Consider the following 19,219-nt stretch of genomic DNA (forward strand, 5'->3'; position numbering starts at 1 on the left):
TAATTTATATGCCTGGTATATTGATGCAATTTACAATGGCAAACAATCTGACGGCCCACCGGTAAAAAAGTAGTAACCAAACACATAACAGTGTTTACTGTTTCGCCCATGATACCCCCCAAGGGTTGCTATCCCTGAAGACTCAGGTGTTATTCCTCTATACTCTATAAATTCACGCCATATCCCACCCTTCAAACCGAAACACAGCCATGCAAACACAACTGCTTCATGGTAGAAACATGAACGGGATAGAGACGCCCTTATTGCATGAACCTTACCATAAATTAATGCCATGGACAGAGTATATTGTACTCGTATATATACTAGTAAAGGAGATGAAGCTACGAGTACAAATTAATTAAAATATAACCTATATTTAAAAGAAATTTTAATATTTAAATTTATATTATTTCAGGCTCGTTGATGTCTTTTGGCACGGAGTCGATAACACGCTCGCGCGACTCTATCTTGACCGGATTTTGTGTCGTACTCAGTTAATTACACATAGCCGCCGTTTACATATATACAAACATCCCAGTATAGTTGATTATGTCATAGATTAGCGTACATTTGTACTTGAATGACAAATCTTTAATCGATCCCTATGCTATTATTCATTGATGAGAACGCATATGTTCATAACTTACCTCCCTATTTATTACTAACAACTTTTCACGTCTTTCTTTTTAAATATTTTTTTTTTATTTATACTCTCTGTATGAATAGGATAGAGTGCCATGCTGAGTAATGGAAAATATTTTTTTTTAAACTATAAAAGTGGCAAACAAGCACACAGCTCATCTAGAGGTAAACAGTCACTGTACATTATGAACGCATGTATTAGGGGTGTCACGTGTGCGTTGTTGACCCTACAGAAATCCTTTTGAAAACCCCCATACTGCAGTCTTTGGGGAAAACCTTATTAAACCATATTTTTATATTATATTTATTATACACTTTATTTGCACCAGTTACAAAAATAGTAAATACAGTAAATTAATAATGCAAAACGATACAAAAGGAGGCTTTATCGCTAAGCAATCTGTTTCAGACAACCTCTGGGTAATAATCAAATATAAACATACTTAATAGCACACATACGTGTATAACAGGAGAGAAGGAGGAAGGTAAAGTAAGAACACAAGAGAACAGCACTTAAAGAGAGATAGTAGGACTTACTTTAGAATAAAAAGGAAAAGAATGAGCTGAGACTTTGAGGCGGAGGTTGTTGACAGTGCGATATATGGCCGTTACAATTGTTTGGTATAAAAACGTCAAATCAACTGGGCGAAAGATTTCTAAGTATGTATGGTGCATGCACGGGACAGTTCTGGCTAAAAGTCATAAACCAACTTTGATGATTCAGTATACATAATTAATGGATTATTACCACGATTATTTATTTGTTTTGATCGCGTCGATGTTTCCAGGCTGTTGCAAGAGTCATGGTCACGACGTAACCGGTGAAATGCGGGTATGATTTAAAGTTTTACAACTTTGGTGATTGCATCTAAATCAGTAGAGTTTACATCGATGTCACGTGTCTTCTTTTTAATTGAACGACGTGACAATATCAGAGGAAGACTGTTTACCAAAATTGTTTGCTCGGGTACCTCTTTTTTTTTATTTATTTATACTTTTGCACACACACTATAGGGCAAACTGATGGTATTCTCTACCAGTCAACCGTTACGCTAAACAGAGAGAGTAAATCGGTGCATAGGTTTAAAAAAAATTGTAAATTGAATAAATATTTTGATAGATAACAACGACTTCTATCCCACACGTATTATTATGATGAAGCAGTTTATTTATTTATTTATTTAAACTTTAATGCACAGTGAAACTATGTACATATGGCGGACTTCACACCGGACAGCAGTTGTGCTTCTATGTCTGTATTTTAGTTTATGGGGTGGAATATGGTGATGAAATTATAATGTACTATAGTCCTCAAGAAAGGTAACGCATGAGAGTATTATAAAAAATACCATCCTAAAGAAACACAAAGACAATATGGTCCATGAATGTGTTCAACCGAAAAGAAAATGTTTAACTCTCAACTGTTGGCTGCACTATGTCGACTCTCTGAGTGCTTTTTCACGCTACATTTAAAGGATCTAAAGTTATAAGATGAAAGGACCACGACAAATTATAATATATGAAACTTACAGACTATATAATGGTACTTATATATCATGTATTTATTATTACTTAATTTGATTTATATATCATGTAACACATTTTTACATTTATTATATATATATATATATATATATATATATATATATATATATATATATATATATATTATATAATACGATATAGATAAAATTTCTCTAATTTGATTCAACAATGAAAAAATACCACTATTTTTGAAATTGAATATGAACTATTTGTTTACTTGTAGAAAGACGATGAACTAAACGCATACGAAAACTAAATACAATTAAAAATAAATACATTTTTCTGATAGAAATTTTGCTATAGACATGAGCAGTACCATTGACATAACAGAGTATACTGTTTCGGCCATGATTCCCCCCATGCGTTGCCATTCCTGAGGTCAAGTATTATTCCTCTGTACGTGAACATATATATGTTACGGTTATATAGGTATTCGACTTTTGTACAAAGTCTCCTTCTCGTATGTAAAATAAATACATTTTTCTCTTAATTTTGCAACCTTACTGGAATTTAGGTCAGTACGTGAACATATATATGTTACGTATAGGTATTACTGACTTAGAATTGATAACTCATTACTGATAAATTGTTAATTAAAACAATAAATACCTGCAGTAAATTCGCAATTGTAGTTTTAGAACAAAATGATTTTAGTTAATAAACCATTTATTTGAAATTTTAATTACGTAGCAATAATATAAGCTTTTGTTTTCTACTCGTTTGTCTATTCACACACACACACACACACACACACACACACACATACTCACGTGACCACAGAGTATTTGTATTCAGACATTTTTTTTAATTAAATCTTTTTATATTATTCTTGTTATGTGTAATATTCCTTTTTTATATGTTATTGTACTCATGCTTTCCTGGGTGAGCGTATTGGAAGACTGTAAGGCTCACCCAGTGGATGTAATAAATAAATAAATTAGTCTGTAGTAACGCAGATTGCTGTGTGATCCCTGCATAAAATGAGCCACAATTTCCTTCCCCGTGGGTGTCGTAAGAGGGACGACTAAGGGAACTTAAATGTTGAGGGATGGGCAGCAGCGTCTCTCCTAAAACAAGCGCCAAAGCCAAACTGCGGTTGCCAACCTGTTTGACAAGCGTGGTGACTACTAGCAAAACCCCCAATTATGGGATTAACAGTGGATTATTAACGGATGGTCATGATGAACGCAGATTGTAAATTCAAATCAACTTTGTCAATTAATTTATAAATAAGAACTATAACACACAGTGCTACTAATAAAATGCGCTCAAACTTTATATGCATTAAAATACATTTTTTTATATGCGAAATACAAGGGGTAAACCCGATGTAAACCGCTGTAGGTTGGGATTTTCAAATAGCCTTATATAATAAAAAATATATATATAAATAGGTTAAAAAAATAAACAAATAAAGACCGCATGATCTCTGGTCTACATTTATTAAAATTAATAGGTCACTAATGACATTATTATCATGCTATATGTAATTTACTATTGTAAATCATCAATTGAAATCGATAAACAGTGTCTACCGAAAATGTCGTGGACAAATGAGTGTGACCCCGTTCGTTTGTTCAAAAGATGCTCACACCATAACTAGTTTTCCTCCGTTATAAATTAGATACTTCCGTTTCTTATGGTGTTGCCAGGGTATTACGCTATCAAAATGTTTGACGACTTATTATTGTGGCTTACGAAATAGGAGTTGCATTTAGTTATTTAAGTTGTTTATGGGTTTTAGGAGCAAATTTACTTATAATATATTACTAGCTTTTTTTACCCGCTATTTCGTCCACATTACCGAGATATGTTTAGTGACCATGTTAAAAGGTAGCCTAAATCCTTCTCCATCTCATATGGTGGTGGAAGAACCGCATGCTCATTATAAAAAAAAAATATAGGACATATATACCAAATTTCATAGTGAGCGGTATGGTCGTTAAGGTGCTATAAGGTAACAAACAAATTTATTTTCACATTTATAATGCTAGTAAGAATTCCCTTGATACCCATATATATTAAAATTTCGGTTTGTTGACTGGAAGAAATCCCTTTAAGGGATAAGTCCGCCTTTGTACATTTTTATTATAAACTTAATAGGTATATTATATTTATAAATGAATGCACAAAAGCATATAAAAAATAATTACAGATCTTGCAAAAATAAATATAATTTCCACAGTGTTATTAATTTAAGAATTTAAAAACAACTCAACTGTGACCAAATTAATGTGGTGGGACCATATTAAATATTATATACAAGTAGATTATGTTCTACGAAATAATCAATTGTGGTAAACTAATGAACCGATTCTGATAAAATTTCTATAGATCTAATCGGAAAATATGTCTTTTCATATAAAAAAAATACAAATCGTTTGATAAGCGATGGAAGTCAGGTAATAGACATAAAAAAAAGGAATATATCCGAACTGAGAACCTACTTTATTTAGAAAACAGTTGAATAAATCAAAATTTTATCGTGAATTGCTACTATGTGCGTTTTTTATTATTAGTATAATTACATAGTTTCTTTTATTGGGTGAACATGGAATGGTAACGTTATTGGAATAGAGGCACCAGTGAGAGATGAATGTAGATCAGTTAGCCCATCGTGATAAATTCGACAAAAATTCACTAGGATGGTTTCCAGGTACGCGTTCATTTTGAGATTGACCTAATAGGGTACATTGCTAGTTACGGAGCTGTTACTAACAAATTCTATCCCTTATATAATTACATAGAGCATATTCCTTTTTAAAAGGCCGGCAGCACACCTGCAATGCCTTTGGTGTTGTGGGTGATCATGGGCGGCGGTAGTCACTTACCATCAGGTGAGCTGCATGCTCTTGCCCCCTGTGTTGTAAAAAAAACATAGTATATACAAATACAAAGTATTGACTTATAGTTGGCCATACATTGTTAGTATAGTGACAAAAGATGCGGAAACACCAAACCAACAGAGGTGTGTCTACGGTACACGTCTATTAAACACCTATAAATCTTTACAATTCCCGAGAGAATAATAGACAATAAATGGTGCATTGCCGTGTTTTGTGTCTATGGTTCGCTTGTTATGACAACCGTGAACCTCAGTGGTTTACGTAATTTAAGATTCATAAAAAAAAAAAACGTGTTATACTAATTTTATACCAACTCAGTTGAATCGGAACATAATGCGTATGGGCCCAATATGGGTGTGGGGGGAAAGGGATTGTTAGTAATGAAGACTAAGAATCCCATTGTTAGCAATATACCCAACCAGGTCGCCCTCCTCGCGGTTCTTCCTGGAAACTATCATGGTTAATTCCTGAAGAATTCATCATGATGGGCTAACTGGCCTGTTTTCATTCTCATCTAACACCCAAGCTCCGTTGCTCCGCAAGCGTATACTGTTAGCGCAAGCGGGGTTACCATACCATTTTCACTCATAAAAAAAATATGGGTGTGGGCATAAACCCTACTTTTGCCAAATAAATCATCCAAATCGGTAGGTATAGAATTAACAGAAACATTATAGACACGAAAACAGTGGAATTTAGAACTTCGTACTAGAAAAAAGTTAATTAAAAATAGCTATCGCAATTTTTATAACATGTAATACGCACTTTGAGATTTGTATATGAATTTGTAATTTGTTATTGGTATTACATACGAAATGTAATTATTAATCTTATTGAATAATATTGGACAAGTACCTATTGAAATTTATTGGTTAAATTTATATCTATTTTTTTTTCTTAGACATTAATTTTGTTTAATCATCAACATTAATGCTGTATCCTTGTTTAATTAATGTAATCACATTAAATTTGCATGTCTACAATCTTGAGGCAATCAGGCAGTTGCCAAAAGGTTCTGTCACATGGCCTTTATTAAATGTCTGTTTAAAGCAAATCAATATTTCATTTCATTTAATTAACTTTTAAAAGGAGGAGGTATAAGTAGTGAAGAGCAAATCTCGAAATTATTAGTAAGCAATAGGAAATAAATGCCACGCTATCATACCAATCGTTTGGTCCTCAAGGTAGAACATCCTGTTGTGAGGAACCAGGCAACTAACAATCAATCAATCAACTTTATTCATATACATCTGTTACAGATTGTTATGATACGTCACTTTATAATTATAATAATTACTATATAAAATAATATTGATTTAAAAAAAAATTACAATAATTACATTTACAATACAATTCACATTAATATAAAATTCAGATCCATGCAGTTTTGTCATTTAGATAGTAATTTAATTTATAATATGCTTTTGTACAGAGAGTATTTAAGATATATATATATATATATATATATATATATATCTTTTTTTTTTCATTTAAATGTAAAATGTCATCTGAAAGTTTATTATATAAACGTAAGTTGGAGACATAATCCAAAACACCCAAACCCGAGTCAATTCAGAAAAATTCTGCCCCTTGTCTTGACTGGAATCGAACTTGTGACCTGATTTATGGCAAGCATCTTTCCTACCACTGCGCTACAGAGATCGTCCTATATAATGATAATAATAAATTAAAATGCCAAGAAATAGATACCAATAATAAAAGAGGTAAAACCCAACAACTGTGCAATTACATAATTTTATAGCTAAGTTATTGACACACAATTTCCCGGATCTTAAATGAATCTAGTTATTTTCGCCACATTCTCTTATGTCTTGAGTAAGGCTGTACTTTCGGATGAGTGTCCTTGACTAGAAGTTGCTACATTGTTCATACCTATAAGACATCCTGATATACTTCCACTTAATCTGAGTTGTGACCATTTTTTGGCCACAGGATCTCTTGGCCACAACAGAATATCAGTATTTTGCTCTTTTAAGGGCGAAGCAATAAACTGAGTTGTGACCATTTTGTGTTACTATGGCACACGCATGAAGGAAAGGAAAGAAAGGAAATCGTTGGTGTATATATTTTGCTTTTTTTTTGTGGTGCTTTTTTATTTTCATTCTTTTATCTCTTTTACTGTGTATTATGTGCATGTTTTTTTTTTTTTTATTGTAATTTGTGTGCTGTAAGTAATGTAAATAAATTATCAATCTATCTATTTATCTATCATAATCTAATTAGAGACTAGTAAGGCGTGAATTTACTGGGTACAGAGGAACAACACCTGAGTCCTTAGGAATGGCAACGCTTGGGGGATATCATGGTAGAAACAGTATACTCTGTTATGTCCATGGTACTGCTCATGTCTATAGGCGACGGTTACCACTTTCTATCAGGTGGGCCAACAGCTTGTTTGCCATTCTAAGTTATATAAAAAAAACCTCTATTTTCGACAAATAATATGACATATTTACATCACATTTGAATTAGGACTAGCTTACTGTAAAATTGGTTCCAAAAAATTTTTATCATAAACGGTTCAATAATTTTTTTTTTTAATTAAAATAACTGATTTTGTCAGTATTAAAGTCGTTTTTTTTTAGTTAAACACAATCTTAAATTATATTTAACTAGCGTCCCGTCCAGGATTCGTACAGTTGAACATTTTTACAACATTTTAAAAAGTGATTATTGTGACATAACGATAATAGTTGGATATATAGTATCGCGAAGTTTTTTGTGGTTATTGATATTATCTTCAACATTGTAGAACATACTTTTGTTCTATCACCAATAGTTTCCGCAGCGCACGCGACGAAAGATATTTTATAGCATTTTTTTTACACCTTGAGTTACGTTACTAAAGTTTTAGTAAGGATTCCTAATCTTTTCTAGCAATAAATATAGCCATTGTTACTCAGGGTGAATGTAGCTTTCTAATGGTGAAAGAATTTTTGAAATCGGCAAAATAGTTTTTGAGTTTATTCATTACAAACATACATACACACAAAAATACAAATCTTTCCTCTTTATAATATTAGTGTAGATAGTTCAAATTGCGTTGACGGATAATGACTGAAATGATGATGATGATGATGATGATGATGATGTTGATGATGATGAAAATCGCGTTATTTATGCGTACAAAAAAATTTGCAATAAATAACTTGAAGTAGGTTAACTACCTAATCGATTATGTTAATATAATTCTTAAATTCATTGATGGTTACTCTGTCAGCGACGAAGGTCACATTTACGTTCATGAATTTATGAATTTTTTTTATGTAACTTACAATGACAAACAAGCTGACGGTCCAACTGATGGAAAGTGGGAACCGTCGCCTATAGTCATGAGCAGTACCATAGACATAACAGAGTATACTTTTTCGCCTATAATTCCTTTAATGCGCTGCCATTCCTGAGGACTCAGGTTATTCCTCTGTACCCTGTAAATTCAAGCCATATCCCACCCTTCAAACCGAAACACAGCCATGCAAACACAACTGCTTAACGGTAGAAACAAATGGGACAGAGGTGCCCAAGCGTCGATTGCTTGGGCACCTCTTGATGATTGATTTTATACAAAGTCTCCCTCTGGTGAATAGATTTGATAGACTAATAATATTGCTAGCAATGGGGCTGTCAATTACTATTAATAATCTTCTCCTTCCTCTTCCCTTCTTAGTGATATCCATAGGTTACTTTTGTTTTTTTTTTTTTTACGCCACAAAGGTGGTAAACGAGCATACAGCCAGCCATTGTTATAATAATAATGTTAATAGAGATTTAAAAGAATAACTATTGAGTTTCTCGCGGGCTCTTCTCAACAGATAACATCTTTCCGAACCCTGTATTCATAAAAAATTGACGATTTAAAAGTGTTTGTAAACAAGTCTATTTGAATAAAATAGATTTTAATTTACACTTTCTAGAATATATTTTTTTGTTTGTTTTGTTTACAGAGTGAATTAATTTAATGATTATTTATTTTTATTTTAATTATTATAATACATATCTATTATTTCCTAAGTATATAACATTAAAATGTACATCTATTTTTAGAATATATGTCTGCCAATATGTTTCTTCTAGTATGCACAAAATTTCATGCAGTTTTCATATTTGTGTTACCGAAGGTTTAAGTTGAAATCCGGTGTATATTTTATATTGATTACCGTCTAGACATAATCTACTGCATTAGTTTTCCTTGTTACGTGAAAAAATAGCATAACTTATCACTACGATTCCTATTTCTACAATTCACACGAACAAATTATCGAGCAAAGTTGATGAATTAATTTAATCGCATGCGATTCACCTTGCAAATGGCACTTTGTCCTGACCTTCCTATATATGAGAGCTTGAAATATATGATGCGGTAACAAACGATTAAATTTTAATTACTAACTAGATATATGTGTATAACAATGTTTAATCGGACATAACGATGCGTGCTTATTAATTGTTACACAAGTAGCATCTTCAGTTATAATAACGTTACGAAGTAACGAGATATAGTTATATGGTTATAACTTTGCCCGCAATTCCGTACGCGTAGAATTTGGAAATAGCATAAGAAATATAGACGTATTTAAGGGCGAGGTAGTTGAGATTTTTTTTAATGTATGATAATGAAATGGTAACCCCGCCTGCACTAACGGTATACACTGGCAGAGCCCCAGTGAGGGATAATAAGTGAAGATGAAAAGGCAGGTCAGTTAGCTCATTGTGGTGAATACACTTGGAATTCAGCACGATGGTTTCTAGGGGGGACCACGGGGAGGTTGACCTATTAGGGTATATTGTTAGCAATGGGACTAATAATCCGCATTACTAACAATCCCTTTCCCCCCGGTGGTTGGGCTCTGCCCACTCCAGAATTGTCCGGTGCCCACCACAATATGCGAGGGAAGAAGCTATTACAAATTATTAAATAATAAATATAATGTACAAAGGGTGAGCAGGGTTTCCACATACGAATTTTGATTTGAACCCGAGTGTTAAATATTTTTCTAGGACTTTTACCTAAACACAAATTTGTATTATTTATCACTATATTTTTTCAATATATCACAAAATGAACGAAGAAAAGACACAATTCTTTTCCACTTTTAACGTGTCTCTCTGTTTTGCTACCTTCAATCTTTTATATTTTATTGTATTTATATACTTCTATACAAGTATCAATTTACAAGTACCAAAACTATTCAAAAAAATAGCCAAATTGCTCCAAGCCCATTTTACTTTTCTCCAAAAATAATATTTCCCCAAAATTTTGTAAAAACAATAATTTTTATTTATAAAAAATATCGGACATGGCAAAGCTGTTTTTGAGAGTACCTACGCGACTTAAGTCATCTTTAAACACTAATGATAATAAACTTCGTGCGCGGGTGTTTTGGAAATACCATATATGTATATTGTTATGGAAGTAGGTAGGTAAACATATTCTAGATGGCCTTATTAGATAAAACATACATCAGATTTTAAGTTAACCTTTTTTCAGAAATACATCATTGAAAATCGTGTCCTATTTGGTGCAGTAGTTTTTTGGTGATACCAGAACAAAATTAGACAGACAGACAAATATTTTTTAAATTATTGTTTTAGTATCTATTGCATTTTTATATATCATTTTTTTAAATACCTCTCATGTATATACATCGTCTACTTGTAATTTAACTGTATTCGTAAAAAGTCATTGCAGTGAGTCAATGGATGCAGGTGGCTCAGGACTGTTCTTTATAGCAATCAATCAATCATCTTTATTAATATACATCTGTTTTCAGATTGTTATGATTCGTCAATTTATAATTATAATAATTACTTTATAAAATAATAATAATTTTAAAATAATTACATTTACAATACAATTCACATTAATACAATATTCAAATCCATGTAGTTTTGTCATTTAGATAGTCATTTATTTTATAATATGCTTTTGTACAGAGAGTCATTTTTATATATATTTTAAATTTTCTTTCATGTAAATGTAAAACGTCATCTGGAAGTTTATTATAATCTATAGGGAAGGCAAATATTCATCAGTGAAGGAATATGGATGACATGATGATGATGATGATGAGTAAAAAGTAAAATAATGACAACTGATCTAGTAACTTTTAAAAAGTGACGATCGTTACAATGCCGTGCACATCTCAAAATAAACTGTGACGCACATAATAACAGCCGCAATTATGAATGTCATATTTATTTATGTATTTATTCCCAAAGAGGGTTGACGTCAGGCAGGCCGATCGTAAAACTAAAAACCAAATCTTTTTGTAATATGGATTTTATCCATATTATGCCGACCCCAAATATTAATTGGAATAAGGGTAGCAAGATGATGATGATTTATTTATCTATTTAAATATTTAATGCACAGTGTAAATGTGTATACATTTCGCGGACTTATCACCGAATAGTGTTCTCTACCAGTCCACCATCATATCCCATCCTTCATATGAATAGGAAATAGTATCTAGCTTGATAAATCGTTTCAGTACTTATTCATTTCATCAAAAAGAGTAGAGAGTAATTACCATACAAAATCATCTATTTTTAATTTTTCGATTTTTCAGCTTAACTTTATTTATTTTTTGCATATGAACCATAAGTTCACAATGATTTTACATAGGCTTACAATATCTAGTTCCTTACATGATACTTTACAGCTTTCCAACTTTTTTTAAACCACCCCTGTATTATTACGAACACAACAAAAAAAAAACATACTACTCGGTTTTGAGTTTTATCGAGACTAAGGAATAACAATTGATTTTTATAATATATAGATAATGTACTCACCAGATCGCTGTGTCCATTCGAGCTGATGTTGTAAGCAAAAGCCGCATAAGCTTCACACAATAGCAGCAGGTGTCCTACAGCCAACCACATCGTGACTACATCACGACGCTAACCACAGACAGCATATTTACACACGCCTATTTTATATTTAATTATTAAATAATTTTAAATATTAACACTATTATTGACGTCATAAATCCGAGTTCATCAGTTTAAATTATATTAACATATTTTAATTTTCATAATTCTATAATCTAACATAATTCCAATTATATTTTAAATTTTTAAATTTAAATATAAAATAAATATCGCACTAATTAGACATAAAACTGTTTTTTAATTTAATTTTTGGAAGCGACTCGGCACGTTCGGCGTTTGGCGGGAAAATGTTAACGCATGCGCACCGGCGCTCTACGTTCGCCATATTGCACAATAGAAAAGTAAGCACCTACGCGCCCGGGGACCTTTGGCTTTAGCGGACAAACCCTGTGAAGGTAGCCCCAATAAAGCAAATCTAGTCCACGTTAGTTAGCAATATTTACCTGTAAATTTTACAATGAAGGCCTTTCACGACATCTTTATTACAACAGAAATTTGTTCATTTCTACATTGTGTGTACTTAGGGCTGTTGTTGGGATGACACTAGGATTAATCTGACCCTTTGTCTTAAATCTTAATACACTCTACTATTTCTTTTATGTACTTATTAGAAATTATTATTACGAATTAGAAAAAAATTAGGACTTTACTTCGCGCCGTGAAGAATTTTATAAAGAAATAGATATAATGAATATAGGCGAACTCCAAACGAGATTACTTCCAGTCAACCTAGCACAGTGGCATAGGAAGTAGTGAGTGGGCAGTAGTAGTACATAGTAATATCTCCATCCTATCTAATAATTACAAGCCCTAACCTTAGTATCTAGGGGGGAAAAGGAATTTTAGTAATGGAGTCTAACTGACCCATTGCTAGCAATACACCCTATCAGGTCGACCCCACGCAGTTTCCGGTGCCCCGCCAGCGTATACCGATAGCGCAAGCGGGGTTACCATTCCATTATCACCCATTAAAAAAAACCCTAATATCTATTAGCGAAGACGACCTCACAAGTTGTACACCAAAATCTAAAAAAAAACAAAGTATTATGGAATCAATTAAAAATGTTTATTTACAGTAGGAAAGGAGCGGCGTAATATGACATAAGTGTTACACTTAACGGAATCTTGTGTTGTACCTGTACTGAATACATTGACAGTTTAAGGCGAACTAAGCTATTAATTGACTTAAAGCGACTCCACTGCATACCTAGCGTTCAACTTGAGCAATAATCAAGTGGTCTATACCTATTTTTATAGAGGTATTTCATACTCAGACATACTGCGTTACGTTAGAGGTATTATCGCCCTTAATAAATAAACTTTGAACACGTTTTGTCTGTAACTGGCTGTTTTCAATGGCTTTGTCTGCATTGAAACTACTGTCACTTGTTCCCATAAATTATAGGTACACAATAAATATAAAAAAAAAGAAATATTTGATAAATATATGAAAAAAAAAAAAAACAGAAGTATGTAACTCCGCTAGAACACGAATTTGCGCATTCACTGCTAAAAGATCCTATTTGCTAGCTCCACAATTCCAAGGCACGTCTCTTAACATCCCTACTCGTAAGACCATTGAGATTCTTGGTGACGATATCTCTAATAACGTACAATTCTGTGGTCATCTTGAAAATAAGATGAGGTTGACATCCCAAAAACTCGATATGTTTAATAGACCTTACGCCGGATCAACGACTATTGCTCTATTATAAATCGCATATCCGGTCCCATATTTTTTTTACAACACAGGGGGCAAACGAGCATGCGGCTCACCTGATGGTAAGTGACTACCGCCGCCTATGATCACCCACAACACCAGCGGCATTGCAGGTGTGCTGCCGGCCTTTTAAAAAGGAATATACTCTTTTCTTGAAGGTTATGTTGTCGTATCAGTTCGGAAATACTGCTGCTGGAAGTTGATTCCAAAGAATAGTTGTGCGTGGAAGAAAGTGCCTTGAAAAACGCACGGTAGAAGACCGCCACTCGTCCAGATGATTGGAGCATTGCTGTCACTTATAGGCGAGAGCAACTAGATATCAGCTTGAACTCTTCGACTCAGTCCAACGACGAGCGAATTGTCAGTGATCTTGGGATCATAGTTAATACACGCGTAATACCTCTGGTATTGCAGGCATTCATAGACTACGGTAACTGCTTATCATCAAGTGGGTAGAATGCTTGTTTACCACCTCTGTAGTGAACTATGTAGTCTAATACGGCTACTAGAAAATTCTATGGAAGAAGGGATTAGCAATGGATGACAACATCTTATAACTTGTGGCATTTATTCAAGGAATGAATCACACTGTGGCATACCCACATATCTTGTTCTGGTAATACCCAATAAAGATAGATAGATAATTTCTTTGCATTACCTACAGCACACAAACAACAACAGACATAAATGCACAGTGAAAAAAAAATAAAAAAATACATAAAAAAAAAACTAAAAAAATTGAAACAAAATGCATAAAATTAATAACAATTTTTTCCCTTCATGCGTGTGCCACAGTAACACAAAATGGTCACAACTCAGCTTATTGCATTGCCCTAAAACGAGTAAAACGCTGATATTCTGTTGTGGCCAAAAGACTTATATATTACAAGTAGAATATTTTTTTTTTAATTTTTTTTAACAATAGACCTTTTTTTATCACGGTATGTAACATGTCACTATGCACTCTTATGATGCTATTAATTTCCTATTTATTAGCGATGGTTATAGCTTTCCATAAGATGAGCTCCTGAAAGTCGAATTGAAAGTCTGGTGTATACTTTATAACATACTACTTAAATCCACGCTTGCAAAGTCGTGAGCAAAAACTAGTTATACATTAAAAATTATTTATAGACAAAAATTTAGTAATAGACACATTAAATGTTGCAAAATAACAACTTGAATAAACGGACACGAGGAAGGACCTCTGCATATTCGAGTGATTGTACTAAAACTTTTCCACTAGCCTTCGAATGTTATAGTTCAGGGTTTACATAAATGGAAATGAGTCTATATTTATCTGGCTGTTGAAAGAATGAAGGATAATATTGTTCACCTTTTATTAATTAATTTGTTTAATTTTTTCTTTTTTTTTTTTATTAATCGGTCAAACGAGACAGAGCAACCAGAGGGAGACTTTGTACAAAAGTCGATTGCTTGTGTACCTCTGTCCCATTCGTGTTTTTACCGTGAAGCAGTTGTGTTTGCATGACTGTGTTTCGGTTTGAAGGGTGAGATACGGCGTGAATTTACAGGGTACAGAGGAATAACACCCGAGTCCTCAGAAATGGCAACGCATGGGCGAAACAGTATACTCTGTTATGTCCATGGTACTGCTCATGTCTATAGGCGACGGTTACCACTTTCCATCAGGTGGGCCGTCAGCTTGTTTGTCATTCTAAGTTGTATAAAAAAAAGAACAGACAATCCATAACTATATGATATGGCGCAGGGCTACTAGGAAAGCAGACCCCAAATAATCTGGAATAATAATAATAATAATTTTTATTTCGAACTTTTTTGGTGCATTAAATATTTATTAGTAACAATATTCTTAAAACTAATGTAAGTAAATTTACACATACACACACACACATATACACATACACACATAAATATATTAAATAGTATACAGATAATCACCGCTGTACAATTCCATTGGAAATTGCGCAGCAGTGATTAACGTACACACAGTGCAGCCTGCTTGCTATCATATTGTACATAATAAAGAAAGAAGAAGAAGAAATGGTAATTTTTTTCTGGAATAAATAATATCTTTTTATACTACTTGGTTGGGGGAGCAACAGGCCGGGTCGTTATACAAGGCTCTCCAAAATGATGCTTTACTTGTATGGTTGTATTAATAGGAAATTAGGTATGCATAGATGTTTGTATTTAAAAAAATGACATTATATTTACCTGACTGCTAAAGGAAATAGAATAATGTTTATTTATTTGTAACTTATTGTATGCAAAAATTACATTGTTATAATTTATTTTTAATAAAGATGTAAAACAAGCGAGGTTAACTCTGTAAGAGTTCTCTTCCAGCAAACCCTGAGTGGAAAGGAGCATTAATTACCTAATGTTCTTTGGGATCCTGATTTTTATTTGTTTAATTTTTTACCAAAAGAGGAAGAGGAAGACCAAGGATAAACTACATGGGACAGATAAAGGAAACACTAGGCGTCATGTCGTATAGGGAGATCAAGGATAGAGGATAGAGCCTGGGATAGAGCTGGCTGGAGGAAGATGCATGAATTAGTTGCACCGACAAGAGGAAACTCTTAAATGAAAATGATTTTTTTACCATTCTTTAAATCGACGATAACCAACTCAGTAAGCTGAATCGACGCAGTATAATTGCTAAAATTTAAATGGAGTATCCATTTGATATTTTTTTGTGACAATATAACAGTTTCACATACATTTTCTTTATACATATTGTGTTTTAAAAAAAAAAAAAACAAATATACCAAAAAAAATAGGTTGAAAAAATTTTAGATAGATAATTTCTTTTTAAAGTCTTATTAATAATATTACTAAATGTGTTCGAAGTATTTTATAAGTTGAACCACAGTGTGACAACCTCTTCTAACAATACTCTAAAATATATTTTATTCTTTTTTAAATAGTGCACTTAATATTTATTCAAAATAAATTTCAATATAATAAATAAAATTATTAGAAATGACATCGAGATTGTGTACAATCTATATATGTGCAAGATATGGCATCAACCATTTTCGGATAAGGTTAAATTAAGGTCACCGTATTTTTTTAAGACACGTTATGTGAGCGGCCATTTTGAGAGCATTCCGATCTGTATGTACATAATTAATGTACGGTACAGTACGTACATTGGTACGTTAAATTTGCTAATTACTAAGCGCAATAGAAAGCGTAAGAATTACCATAGACTATGTAACTTTTATATTAATAACGTATTAACAGCTACGAAATTGGGGGCCCTGCGAACAGAATGAGAACAACGTGATGTCTTTGCCAGCTTTATTTATTAACTAGCGGCCCGTCCCGGCTTCGCACGGGTGGACATTTTTACAACATTTTAAACAGTGGTTATTGTGACATAACGATAATAGTTGGACATATAATATCGCGAAGTTTTTTGTATTTATTGATATTTTCTTCAATATTGTAGAACATACTTTTGTTCTATCACCAATAGTTTCCGCAGCGCACGCGACGAAAGATATTTTATAGTGTTTTTTTACACCTTGAGTTACGTTACTAAAGTTTCCCTACCCCTAATCTTTTCTAGCAATAAATAGGATAGCCTATGTTACTCAGGGTAAATGTAGCTTTCTAATGGTGAAAGAATTTTTGAAATCCGCAAAGTAGTTTTTGAGTTTATTCATTACAAACATACATACACACAAAAATACAAATCTTTCCTCTTTATAATATTAGTGTAGATGTAGATTAACACTTCATAGCACCAATAGTAATAAATAACAAACTTAGAAGAAAAGATCCAAAGTAATCAAAAGTACATATAAGTGTGTTCAATTAAAAATGACCTCAATTGTGGCAAAACCAATCATTTGAATTTAATTTTTTTTTTTTATACAACTTAGAATGGCAAACAAGCTGACGGCCAACCTGATGGAAAGTGGTAACCGTCGCCTATAGATATGAGCAGTACCATGGACATAACAGAGTATACTGTTTCGCCCATGATATCCCCCATGCGTTGCCATTCCTGAGGACTCAGGTGTTATTCCTCTGGGGTACAAGGGTACCTCTGTTCCACTCGTCTTTTTACCGTGAAGCAATTGAGTTTGCAGGGCTGTGTTTCGATTCGAAAGGTGGAATGTAATCCTTGAAAATAAAAATGTATGACAGTTACTGTAGGCATAATGGTGTATTCTGTAATGCCCATTGTGGCCTTCATGCCTATAGGTCGATTATCACTTTCTATCAGGTGTACCGTTTGTTTAACATTCTAAGTAGGTATCATAATAAAAAAAAAAAACTAAACGTCAACGTTTTTTAATGGGTGATAGATAGATAGATACTCTTTATTGTTTCCTTCAAAATATCACAAGAGTAAACTTATTATATTTATATTATACCATTATAATGGTAACCCCGCCTGCGCTATCGGTATACGCTGGCGGGGCACCAGTGAGAGATGATAGGTGACGATGAAAGCAGGTCAGTTAGCCCATCGTGACGAATTCCACTAGAATCAACCACGACGGTTTCCAGGGGGAACCGCGTGGAGGTCGACCTGGTAGGATGTATTGCTAGCAATGAATCAGTTAGACACCATTACTACCAACCTCCCACATTTTTTTGTGTTAGTACATAATCATCGTATCTATCCGCCCTCCATATTGCACGTATAATTTTCCAAGATGAGGTAATGTTTGCTCTAAACGCGGTCAAATGTCATGAACTTCATTGTTAGACATGTTATGTGACATATTCAATATAAGTAGGCATACAGGTAATAGGAGAAATTGCGTTGCATAAAAAAAAATCAAATAATATAATTATCTACCACATTAGTGTTAATTTTTCAAGTTCCTTTGTTTATGCAACTTAGAATGGCCAACAAGCTGACGGCCCATCTGATGGGAAGTAGTAACCGTCGCCTATAGACATGAGCAGTACCATGGACATAACAGAGTATACTGTATCGCCCATGATACTCCCCATGTGTTGCCATTCCTGAGGACTCAGGTGTTATTTCTCTGTACCCAGTAAATTCACTGCCATATCCCACCCTTCAAATCGATCTGAATATATTCAAGAGCAGATTAAAAGAGCATCTTCTGTCCTCATAAACTTATTATGTCTATGTATGTATATGTACGTATTTTGTATGTGAAGAGATATTTTATGTTTACGTATATATGTATTATTGTATATATTGATTTTTAATTATATGGGTTGCTTTGTATATATGTCAACATATTTATTGCATACACACTGCCCACTGGTAATTAATGCTCCATTCCACTCAAAGTTTGCTGGAAAAGAACTCTTACAAAGTTAAGCTCGCCTGTTGTATATCTTTATTTTATATATATTATAACTGCTGGATAAGTGGTAGGAATATTTAGATATTTTTTTGTAAATAATATCGTAGTAATTATTATAAATGGGAAAAATAGTGAGAATGTATTGATGAACGGGTGTTGGTTACTCTTTTATGAGATAACTACCGAACCGATTTGAATAAAATTTGATACACGGATAGATTATTCCTAATTTATTAAACAGAATACTTTAAGTACTGATT

At 33.1% G+C, this 19,219-nt stretch overlaps 1 protein-coding gene across 1 annotated transcript in view; it reads right to left on the bottom strand.

Moving 5' to 3' along the window:
- Nucleotides 1-12,263, bottom strand: part of LOC113513235 (phospholipase B1, membrane-associated-like) — a 30,116-nt gene extending 17,853 nt beyond the window's left edge. The window contains exon 1 of the mRNA XM_052899547.1: nucleotides 11,850-12,263. Within this exon, the coding sequence (XP_052755507.1) occupies nucleotides 11,850-11,939 (90 nt within the window). The 5' untranslated portion in view covers nucleotides 11,940-12,263. The remainder of the gene's footprint in view (nucleotides 1-11,849) is intronic.
- Nucleotides 12,264-19,219: the final 6,956 nt, after the last annotated feature.

Source organism: Galleria mellonella, unplaced genomic scaffold (genome assembly GCF_026898425.1).
Source record: "Galleria mellonella isolate WM207_F2 unplaced genomic scaffold, CSIRO_AGI_GalMel_v1 utg574, whole genome shotgun sequence".
NCBI classification, from domain to species: Eukaryota; Metazoa; Arthropoda; class Insecta; order Lepidoptera; family Pyralidae; genus Galleria; species Galleria mellonella.